Raw genomic sequence first — 12,034 nt, forward strand, 5'->3', positions numbered from 1 at the left:
AGAAGTGACATTTTCTCATGTGGCACTGTCATGGCCTTGTCATATAGCACAACCTAGTTGTATAAACCCCTAAGGTCCTAGGGGCCAATTAAACAGACTCAGTCATTTATTGAGCAACTATTAAATAAACACCAGGGATAGTGACAGACATTAGAGTTACCAAAAAGAATAAAATATATTTGGGAACTTAATTCCTAAGGCAGAGGAAACACGTTAATTTATACTCTTTATGATATAAAACACACCCTATAATTCAGGTATACACAGGGCCAAAGAGATGGATTAATTAGGAGGGGCAATCTGAAAAGTAAATGTCCTTGAAAGAGAACAGCTGCTGCATTATCTTGGAAGATTAAAACAACTCAGGCCCTGAAATCTCCCTAGGGTGTGTAGATACTTAATAAATATTTGTGGAATGAATAAGTGTATATTATTTAAGTTCAAAATCCAATATTTTCATTGTAGTTCAGCATTTATTTATTTATTTTTGGTACCGGGGATCGAACTTGGGATCTTGCACTTGCACAGCAGGTGCCAGAACCACTGAGCTAAATCCCTGGCCCAGTATTCAGACTTCTTTAAAGAAAAATTGTGTCCAGAAAGTCAGAAAGACCCAGAGAAATAAGGCATGATTTTTAACTTCATCTCCTTGGAAATGAAGGGGAACACTTAGTTTATCTTTTTAGCACCAACTCCTTGCACATCAGAGTAAAAACTACCAAATCAAATAACATGGCTATGCAGCAATGGATCTGGACAAGTCACTAACTGCACCTAATCCCTCTGGTCTCTGAGCTTTCTTTGCTCTCTCTGCCATTACCTTTCACCTGGGGAGCTAATAGCTGAGATTTCCATCGAGCAGTAACATCCTGGCCTCACATGGTCTCTAGAAGTTTGTGCTACACTGAGGTTCCACTGGAGCTGATAACCACTGCCTAGCTTTTGGAATTGTATGGAGGCAGGGCTGGGTGCTTCCTGCTAGTCACAATGATGTTAAGTATCCTGTGATGTGGAGCAGCCTTCCCCACTGAGAATCCGGCCATGTTCAACAAAGCCCCTTTTGGTAAACACTGACAGACCCTGGAAGAAGGGATATTGCTTTACAAATCTTTTAAAGGAGCCCCTTTCTTCAGTATCAAACAAAATGCCTGTAGTCCTTAGACCAGGAGGGAAGGAGTAAAACAGGAATAAACAGCAAGGAAGAGAAGGGATTGTAGATATTCACAATCCCTGTTCTGCCACCTGCAAGAGGTAGCCCTGGACAACTGACTTAAACCTTTTCGATAGGTTTTGTCATCCATAAAAATGGAGAGATCTCCACAAACTTATTGTCAAGATCCAGTGAGAAAAAATGCCTAAGGGCTGGCAGGTTGTCAATAACATTATTCCCCATGAACTGCCAGTTCTGCTATATGATCGTACCTCCATAACCACGGGTTCCACATCTGCAGATTCAAGCAATCCCACACTGAAAATGTTTTTAATCCAAAAAATTTCCCCCGTACTGAATATATTATACACTTTTGGTTTTCAAATACACATACTCTTTCCCCTAAACAACACTGTACAACAACTATGTACATCACATTCACACTGTATTCGGTATTATATGTAATCTAGAGATTATTTAAAGTATGCAGGAGGATGCACATGGGTTATGTGAAAATATTACGCCCCTTTATATAAAGGACTGGAACACCATGGGTTCGGGTATTTGCAGGGGGATCAGGATCCAAAGCCCCTGGACGCTGAGGGATGACCGTCCAAATGAAACACCAGAGGCAGCCTCTCCAAAACACAGGAAGTGAGTTGGTCACAGGACCCTAAATGAAAGAGTAATTGTTTCCTCGGTTCCAGTTATTATCTCCTGGTCCACACAATCTCTGAGGCTTTAGCGTGTATTGTTATCAGGTGAACTTTGGAAACCTGAAGCACACAAGTGCCTGGAGGCCTAGGCTTTCTCGAGTCTTGCAGTGGTGGAATAGCACATTTCTCCAGGATAGACTTTACTCATCAGGAATCACTGTACTTGTCAGGGGTCACTGAGAAGAGATAGGAGGTTGCCCGGCTCTCTTAAGATCCCTCCCTCCAGGCCGCGGATTTAGCTCAGTGGTTCTGCCACTTGCCTCGAAAGCACAAGGTCCCAAGTTCAATCCCTGGTACCAAAAAAATAAATAAATAAATAAAAAGATGCCTCCCTCCACCCCTCATATAAGGGGGTAGCCACAGTTTGGAAGCCACTGCTCCAAGAGGTCCCCCAAACATGCGCCTTGGTATAGCACTTTCTGGCAAGGCATGAAAGTCTGTCCCTGGAGAAGAACTTGGATTCACAGGCCTGGTCCCTGTCTGTGAACGAGCCAAACACGTGTGGGCTGGTAGAGGCCCAAGCCAGCAGCACAACATAGCCCAGCCCTGTCCCAGCCCTTTGGGGTTGGTTTTACAATGTACATCTCATTATGTTTTGTTGAGAATTACCAAGGACAAAAACTACTTCTTAAAAAATTGGCAATATTTCTTATTTCAAGTAAAACAGAATGGTGAGTTTAAATTTTTGGTGGTTTTCATTTCTGGGATTTTAATGGTTTAAAAAAAATCATTTTTCATAGGTCAAAAAATTCATGGCTCTTCAACATTCTCTAGTCATGGTAACAAGGTTCCCTGGCTCGAGTACTGTAAAACAAACCAACAGAGTCCAGGTCCTTGGTCAACCCTCAGAACCTGATGCAGCAGTGTTATTCCATCACATATCCATGCCGTTCCACTTGCCAGAGACAACAAAGCACCACGATCATTTGCCCTGCTAGCCCAAGCCCTTGGGCTAGGAATATGTAGAGTCCTGCATCCACGTGCAGTATTATAAGTTTTGCTTAAGTAGAGCAGAAAAAGACTGCCAGGTATGAAATAAGGGAGCCAGCCACCGACATATACAATCAATAGCCCCCAAATTCTGGTCACTTCTCTCACACCAACCATGTCAGCTACATTCCTACCAAGAAAGGGAAGGGCACTTAATGCACCAAATGACTGAAGGAAATACAAGTATGCAATGCTTACAGCCTAACTGTTGTTAACACTGAAATCCTTCTGTTTTGTGGTCCTTTACACACATATCATGTATAGTGCTTGGCACAAAATTCATAATAACAAATAAAAGATCTTTATAAAAATTTTTTTAAAAATATTTTTTCAAAATCTTAAAACAACAGGTGGGATATGTTACATGAATTTCAAACTCCTGCCGATTAGAATTTTTAAAATATGCTGCTTTCCAAGAGGTAACTAAATACCAAAGGGGCAAAAGACAAGGCCAAAGACAAATATGTGAATCGGAAAACCATTCAGGGAAGTACATGTGGTAGTCACCTTGTCAAAATATGAAGTTGGTCTTTATACTATCCAAAAATGGTGCTGCTCAAAGTTGCCTGGGAGATGTGGGGGTTTTCTTTGTAATGGAGAAAGATAAGGAGGCCCATGAATGAAAAGCCTCCTAGAATAAGGCAGCATTCCACGCTGGCCTCCTGACTCCCAACACCTAACCCCAGTTTGGGGGCCTTTCATCCTCACTGTCTTTTCTACATGTTGTCCCCAAATCTAGACTGCAGGTTATCTGCACTGCACATTTCCGGAAAAAAAAAAAAAAGGAAAAATTCTACTAAGTCACTTGGGAAAAGTCTACTAAGTCACTTGGGATAAATCTTTTGATAACAGGAAACTCCCTCAAACTTCACAAGGGATTTAAAGACATCTAGTTCTATTTACTGAGTTTTAAACATTCACCAGGCTCCAGGAAACACAGTTCCCAGATTTAGGCATTAATTGTAATTCTGTGCAGTTCAGTGATCAGATACAAAAACATGTCATCATTTAAAGGCAGAGAACCTAACCAGCTTTTCTAAATCACTATATCGGTAACTTCAGAGGGCACCGGCACTGAGATAGGTGTGCTAGGGCACTGGCTCTCAAACCTGACTCACACTGGAATCCCATGGGAAGCTTAAAAACACTGGACCACCTCAACTCACCCTAGAGAGTCTGACTGCATGAGGAATATGGCCTGGACATCATTATTTTAATACTGATGGTAAGTCTAATGCATGACAAACTTTGAGAACCAATGTAGGAAACAAATATAAACATAAAAAGTAGAGATAATTCTAATGCCCATCAACTGATGATGGGTAAATAAAATACAGCTTATCCATATAGTGGAATACTTTTCAGCAATTAATAAGATTTTTAAAAGTCATTAAAGTGAACTGCCCTAGTAATAAGGGAAATAAAAGACATGACAAAATGATCTGATGTCCTTTTCCTACCCAATCATTTTTCTTTTTCAGAGGCTAGATCTGTCAGTGTTGTGCTGATACTATAGGACCCAAAGTCGAGATCTCTACGCTTTTGAAAAGGAATGACTACTCAGTATTGCCAAGGAATTTCTAAGTTTTCAGAACGCAGGCTGTTGATGATGGATTGTAATGACACTTGAGCGTCAACAGGGTCTGATAGATGGACTTGGTGCTCTCAGTCCTACCTAGGTCCTGGCCTTGCCTTCACCACGACCACAGTCCAGGGCAAATAAATGTACAAGCTAACATACATAAAAAGACTTTCAAATAGGAGGCTTTCAATACACAAGCGTTATTTGGGAATATAAATATTATATATTTGATATATATATTTTTGCTTTCATTTCCAGAAAATCAATTGAAGAAGTCTTGGTCTATACCAGTGGTGGTGAACCTATGGCACTCATGTTATTATGTTTCTCTTTAAGACAAGTGCTCAGGTTTAATTGCAATATTGGCACTTTGCAAATAAGTAAGTGGTTCTGGGTTGCAGTTTGGGCACTTGATCTCTTAAAGGTTTACCATCACTGCTCTATATCTGAAAGCCCTTTTAATAAGTATTGGTACTTATTTAAAAGCAAAAGGCAATGAAATTTCAGTCACCTCTAAAAACCAGACTATCGAAATATTAACTGTATTCTCCATTTTACAATGAACTTAAACTTTCTGGCAAACATACCTCCTCTACCCTAGTGTTCAACAGATTTTGGTCAACTTTCAGAAGTGGCTGGGCCAGATATTTAAATGCCAACTTTAGGCAAATCATCCATCAGATCCTAAAAGTTCTGCAGCATGCTGAATTCAGACAAATCATACAGTAATTCTGAAAATAATTTAACAGTAAGAACTAAGAAATAAAGGTTTTTAAAATTATACTATTCTCAAAGCTCCTAGTAAACTTCATAGACTTGAAGACTTACGCTTGCTTCAATTCAGAAGTGCCAAAACAGAGGATTAGTGTTAAATTTGAACCAAGAGATTTCTGCTGTTTTCAACTCAAACCCTTTCCCTTTCTACCCACTTTCCTTTAACCTGGTTTAACCCTGTTCATCATATTCCTTCTTCACTTCTCCTCACTACCAAGCTTATTTTTGATCACTGCTTGAAAAATAAAGAGAGCCAATGGAACAAGAGAATGTACCAGCTGTCAAGGCAAACCAAGGCAGATTCCAGTAGCTAAGAGATTTAATTAAGAAAAAAGCCCAACAGGGAAAATGTGAGGCAAATATCTGGAACACTGCTGAGAAGCAGTCCTAGCTCCCTAACTTGAAACTCACAGCGGCCTTTTTCGGGGGAGGTGGGGAGACAGCAATTCCATGGTCTACACTCAGCCTCCTGTTGTTCAAGGTCCTCCTCCCCTCACACTAACAGGTTAGTCAACACCCCAGTAAGTGAAAAAGGTGCAGACACTCATCTTTTTCATTTCTGGTCTCCTTCTCCCAGTTTTTCTCATTTTATCCACTTGTTAAAAGTGAGCTTTCCCACCTGCTTAAAGATTAACTTGTCCAGATTGGAAGTGGTAATTCTTGAGTCCTCAGGGTCAGGTTACTTAGGTTTGAATCCTACCTCTGCCACTCAACAGCTGGGTCACCTTGGAGGGCTTTCGGTTTCTCTTTGCCTCTTTCCTAACCTGCAAACAGCAGACAATAGCATCTCACAGGTGTTACTGTGAAATTATACATGTGAGGCAATTATCATATTGCCTAGCAGCCCAGAGAAGTACCCAATAATTTATCTTTTGTCACCTTAGGGCTAAATTCTTCCTGCACACTGAAAAGTTAGCCCAAGTTCAAGGAAAAATTAAAGAGGAAATATTATTTATACAAATGTATTCTGTAAGGACAGAGAAAATAAAATGGGCCTATAGTGCACAAGGCTTCTTTTCTCATGCAGCTTTGTCAAGGATAAATTATTCAGGGTAAAAATAAATATTAAGAAAAATGATGCATTTGGCTCCCAGCTCTTCCTGGTAACCCTAAGGACAGAGGTTTTGTTTCCCCAGTATTGTTGTTTTTTTTTTTCCCCAGCATTGTTTTTAAAGACCCAAGTTAACAAGGAGAAATTTCAAAATGGCCCGTTATTTTTAATACAGAGACTGATGTGAGTTGTTCATTTACCCTTCTTTTTTTTTTTTTCTTTTTTTGGTACTGGGGATCGAACTCAGGTCCTTGCGCTTGCAAGGCAGGCGGTGGAACCACTGAGCTAAATCCCTGGCCCTCATTTACCCTTCTACATGCTGCTTCCACAATGCCTCAGGAAATTTTCCATATATCTAAAAAATCTAAAAAGTCAGGTTGTTCTTGCTACACATTCACTCAGGAGATGAGAGCGGTCCTATTTTTTCTTTGGGTTCGGCTTTTAAAATTAAATTTATCAGTCTAGTCCAAGATCAATTTCATCCCTCATCCAATAAAGTACTGCACTTTATCTCTCCAAGACACCCTTGAAAAGAGTAATAACAGATGGTGCCTTCCACTGAAGGGAGACACAGAATCTGAGGCTCTCCTTACTATTCTGCTTCCAACACATCCTTTGCACAGAGTGAAAACCTGTACCCTAACACCACTTCATACCTGGAGAGTTTATTTTGACCTTTTGTTCACATCTTTGACTCTGTTCAAATCTTCCTGGACAACAGATCATGATTTTAACATGAATCACAGCTAAAGACATAAAACTGATTCTAAGTTTTACTCCATTTTTTAGTCTTCAAATATGGAAACTGATGTCTAATTAGAAAGGTGGAAAATCTGTTATATTTATCAAACATAACTGAAAAACGCAACATTTAAGGAGAAAGCAGTTCATACCTTTTAATGCATTTTTGTATAAGGAATGCTGTATTACATAGTAAAGAAAAAAAAAAACCCTAAAAACTAAAGTTCATTTATATCATATATCCTTTGGTTAAACAAGCATTCCTATAGATTACTAATGAACAGCAGACAATCAAAAAATACAATTTATGTTTTCATCCTAATGAAAACCAGAAGACAATTCCAGTTATTTCTGGGGGAATGTTCAAGAAAAAATAACTTTAAGGGGGGAAAGTATAAGTAATATATTATCACTTAAAACCTTACATTAGATCTTTAGGATCAGCCTAAAACATTACATTTAAGAGCAGAAACATATTTACTGTCATATTAAATTACACGTTTCCTTGAACTACATGTTTTTTCCTTAAAACCCAGGTACAAAATAAAATTGGTAATATAAATATCTACTTTAAAAGTTCCTACAAAGTAGTAACAGAAACTTCGGTTTTATAACATTTTACAAAACGTATTAGCAAAGTGTTATGAAACTCAAGCGTCCCACCCCCTGCCCTTACAAGGAGGGGTACATGCTAAGAAACTGAGGCAAATTTTCAAACAGAAAAGGAAAAGTATAAAAAGGACACAAGGGAAAATAGCTAAAAGCAAAAAAATTCAGTAATACCCTAAAAGCAATAAAAATTCTAATCTACTCTCGAAACTCTTACCCTTGACAGCACAGAACAGAATATCCTGCCTTATACATTTTGGACTTGCAATTCTGAAATGCTAAATCCAAACACAAAGCCGCCCAGGGGAAAATAACAATTGCGCAACAGATCAACAGCTCCAACTTGTCCCTTGGCCCCAGCGCGGCGAGGTTTGCACGCTATAAGCAGGAAAGGGCCAACTGAGGGCCGCCGTGACAGCCAACCGGCCGCTGTCACCGAGGCCAAGGCCACGCACGCGGCGTGCGCCACCGAGAGGCACAGTGCCTGGAACCCGAAGCTCCGGGCGCGGCCGACTCGGACCTCGAAGTCCTAAGCCTCTTTCGCATCCCCACCGCGGAGCGAGGGGCCGACGCGGGGAGCGCGCGGGGCTCGGCCGGCCGCCGCACGTCGGGGCTCTGGAGCGCACAGGGCACTCGGTGACTTTCTCTCCTGCCCCCGGAGCGCTGAGTCTCCTCGATCAGTGCCGCCGGAGCGTGATCCGAGGGATTCACCGGTCTCCGCAAAGCGCGCCCCTCGACGGCCGGCGGGGCCAGCGCACCACCCCGCAGCCTGCGCCGGCGGAGGTCGTGGGACCAAGGGCGCAGAGCAGGGGCTCGGAGCGCAGGGGACCTCAACTCCCCCGAGAGCGCCCCCGTGACTAGGCACATTTTTGCCAGCTCCGAGTCTGGGGTGCCGCGCAGCCCCGGAAAGGGCCGGCCCGCGCCGGCTCAGACAGCCGCTCCCCGCCCCACGCGCGGCGCCGCGCCGAGCCCTCCCCGCATCCCCGCTGGGACGCACTCGGGGGCCGCGCACTCGCCGACGGTCGGGCCCGCGCCGTGCCGAGTCCCCGGCGCTCCCCGATCTCAGCCTGGGGCAAGCGCGGCGGCCTCAGGGCCCGCCCGCCCGCCACAGCCCTGCTCCGGCTGTCCCTGGCGGGCCGCGGCCCCTCACAGCTCTGTCCGCGTCCTGGCCCACCGCGGGGCCCTCGGGCCGGCCAGCACCTGCTGGGACGGCAGTCCCGGCGGCGACAGCTCCAAGTCCATCATGCTGAGCTGGTGGCTCCCCGACGGCGACCCTGCCCTGGCTGCCGTGGCGCGGGGCGCGCTGAGCGGGGCTGGGCCGGCGGCTCCTCCCGGTTCCCGGGCTCGAGCACTTCAGCTACCCGGGCCGACTCGCCGGCCAGCCCGGGCTGCCCCGCCCCTTCCCCGAGGGCGTGGTCGGGCCTGGGCCCCGCCTTCCCGGGTGGCCCGCGGCCCAGCTTCCAGAACCCCTTGCCGCCGCCGCCGCCGCCGCGCCGGGCTGCCTGACGCGAGGACCCCGTGGTTTTGGGGTGCGGGCGCCGCGGGCTGGGGTCCTGGGGGCGGGCGGGGCCCCGAGAGCAGACCCTTGGCTCCCGGTCCTCGCGCGCGGTTCGCCGTCCTCCGCCCACAAGGGCGAGATTAGGAGTTGTTTGCCGAAGGTCGCTCGGCCGGGCGCTTTGCAGCAGTCTAAACAGTTGGACCAAACACGCCCGCCGAGCCAGCGGAGGCGCGGGTTCGGGAGCTGCGCCTCCAGATTTGGGGCTGTAGAGCCGTGGCCGCTCTGTCGCGCCCCTCTGGCCCAGAGTGGCGCCAGACCGGGGGGGGGGGGCGGCCGGGCGGAGGCCCGGGACCGAGGCGGCGAGCGCCACCAGCTGCCCTCTGGCCCTCGGTCCCCTCCGGAGTTGGAGCCAGAGGGCGCCGCCGGGGCACCGGGCTATGCCGGGAGCTCGTGCTCGCCGTCACCCGGAACGCGCTCCAGCCCCTGCGCCAGCCGGCGGCGGGCGACCTTCCCGGGCCATAGTCCTCGTGACATGAAGGTTCCCATGTTCACGTACTCGAGATACGGTAGAAAAGAACAGGTTACAAAGTGGTTTGTATAGTATGGGCCCGCTTTGTAAAGACGTCGAGGAAAAAAAAACACCCCAGTGTCATCTGATGTATGAATAGTTATAAAATGGTGAATGATTTTTCTTTTTGTTGCTTTATGTTTTAAACCTACAGTGAATATTTCATCTTTTAGAACATTGTTTACAAATCATTTCTCCCAGTTGCTGGGGCGGGGGTGTGGAGTGGTGAAGAATGGGAGGTGGGAAAACATACAAATAAAAAAATCATTGCCCACAGACAACTTCAAGTATTTGAAAGCAGGAATATTTTGAACTCTTACAAATATTTTTAAAAGAATAGATACATGTTTTTTTAATGGATTAACAATTTCTCTAACTTTAACAAACCTAAGGTGCATTTTCAAACTTCTTCAAATTTATTCAAAACCAGGTGAGGAAGATATCCCCCAGGCAGTGGCTTTACTCTTTCATTCAAAAACCAGAGGGGGAAGGGTGCCTGGCCAGAGCAGATTACCCCTCCCCCCAACACACAAGAGAAAACTGCCAGGAATTTATTTTCTCTTTGTTGCATAATTTGACACTCCTGGGATTTACATGTAAATTTATATGTTCAAGTATTCTTTGAGATAAGTAAAGCCTAAATCACTTGTAATCGAAGCAAGCTTATTCAACTTGCATTAAACCTTTTCATCTGTTCAGGGAGACCTGCAGAATGATTTGCACACTGAAAACAAGACTGGGACAAATTTATAAGGACCCTAACACCAAAGAGGCAGAGAGACCTATGAAATGACATATCCCTGTCAAAGGAAACAGGAATTTAATGTTAGCAATTCAGGTTACGTATTAAAAGTATTAGTTTAGAGTAGGTAGACAATGATCCCAAAGTCCTTCCTGAACAGCACAGTTAATGCCCCGAAGGAGTTTGTAAGCCATTTGGTATTTCCTTGTTAAGCAACAGTTTCTAGAGGGTTTAAATTGAATGAAATAACCATTACTTTTACAAAACTACAATTTTCTAGGAGTAATATTATTTCAGACACCGCGGAGTGCACATTTCCGGAGGGAGGAGAGCAATATGATGAGAGTTTGAACGTGTTAAAAATAAGCACTAAAGAAAAGCTGTTTGGCCATGAATGGTGGTTCTGGACAAGAAAAGAGGACACCTGCCTCAGACCACCCGTGTCAAGGAAACTTTGCACCCCCGGAAGTGGGACTGGCTTTCAGTAAGAGCCCACACCCTCTACACTTGCACATCGTGTTATGGGGGTGCGGGTACTGTATGTTATGAAGTGGCAGAGGAGTGGTAAATAGATGCTGTTTTTCCGTCCTCTTTTAGTGCCAGGGGAGCCCATTTACTGCCAAGCTCTCTTAGCTATTATCCGCTTCCCCCGCCCCCGTCCTGTTGGTTTCACATTCTACTGACCCTTGCGGATTTTCATTGATGTTTGCAGTCTTTGCTCTCTTTAATAAGACAGCATGGCCAGGCGTGGTGGTGCACGCCTGTGATCCCAGCACTTCGGAGGCAGAGGCAGGAGGATTGCCTCGAGTTTGAGCAGTATACTGGGCTACATAGTGAGTTCAGGGCCAGCCTGACTACAAAGTAAGACCCTGTCTAAAAAAACCCACAACAATTAAAAAACTAATAATAAAAAGACAGCATATTATGTGCTTGAGGTGTGTTAAAATTCTGATACTTGTCTCCAGTGTTTCACAAAAACAGGCATCCACCAGGAAGGCCTATGAGTGCACAAAATTTAGGGAAATGCATTGATTCATTGTTCCACCTTTTCTTGCACTAATCTGTCAAGCTGCAAGACCTAAGAAAGTACCGACTATTTCAACATCCTCCATCTCCAAGGCTTCTTCCTCTTACTATCACTTCCTCTCAGTTATACTCCATGCTGGAGCTAGAAAATATTCATACTCTTTTGGAATTTGTCCAGCATATGAGGGAGCAAGTTTCCAAAGATAAACCACCCTTCAGATCCTGAAGCCCATGTGTAGTCCCCTCATGTTGAGCCAAGGCTGGCCCTGAGATTTGTTTAACTCACAGAAGGAGGACAGAAATGCCACTGCGCCAGGTCTCAGCCTAAGCCTGAAAAAGTCCTGGCTTTCAGTCACATAATCTCAGAAGTCAGTTATCATGTTAGAAGTCTGACTACCTTGGTGGAAAGAGAAGCCATATTCGAAGAAATGAGAGAGGGGCTGTGTGAACCCGGGCACCAGACATGTGAATGATGAGACCATCTTGGATGGTCAAGCCCCAGAAGACTTCAGCCCCAGAAGACTTCAGTCCCAGCTGCCATCAGCCTGCCACCATGTAAGAGACAAACAAGACAGTCTAAAACTGCC

At 44.9% G+C, this 12,034-nt stretch overlaps 1 protein-coding gene across 7 annotated transcripts in view; it reads right to left on the minus strand.

The window, feature by feature from the left end:
* The window catches only part of Nfe2l2 (NFE2 like bZIP transcription factor 2), a 138,426-nt gene that overhangs the window by 17,061 nt on the left and 109,331 nt on the right, over positions 1–12,034 (minus strand). Inside the window, exon 1 of one of the 7 annotated variants that reach the window (XM_004857736.3) lies at positions 8,814–8,987. The exons of 1 other annotated variant lie outside the window; for it this stretch is intronic. In XM_004857736.3, coding sequence (XP_004857793.1) covers positions 8,814–8,858 — 45 coding nt within the window. In that variant the 5' untranslated portion in view covers positions 8,859–8,987. Of the gene's footprint in view, positions 1–7,830; positions 7,969–8,610; positions 8,988–12,034 lie in introns of those variants that run through there. 5 more of the 7 variants (XM_087200840.1, XM_021238649.2, XM_087200854.1 and 2 more) reach the window with 5 other exon arrangements.

The sequence above is a fragment of the Heterocephalus glaber genome, unplaced genomic scaffold (genome assembly GCF_053883595.1).
Source record: "Heterocephalus glaber isolate CG9 unplaced genomic scaffold, H.glaber_assembly_v1.0 deba00000347, whole genome shotgun sequence".
NCBI lineage: Eukaryota > Metazoa > Chordata > Mammalia > Rodentia > Bathyergidae > Heterocephalus > Heterocephalus glaber.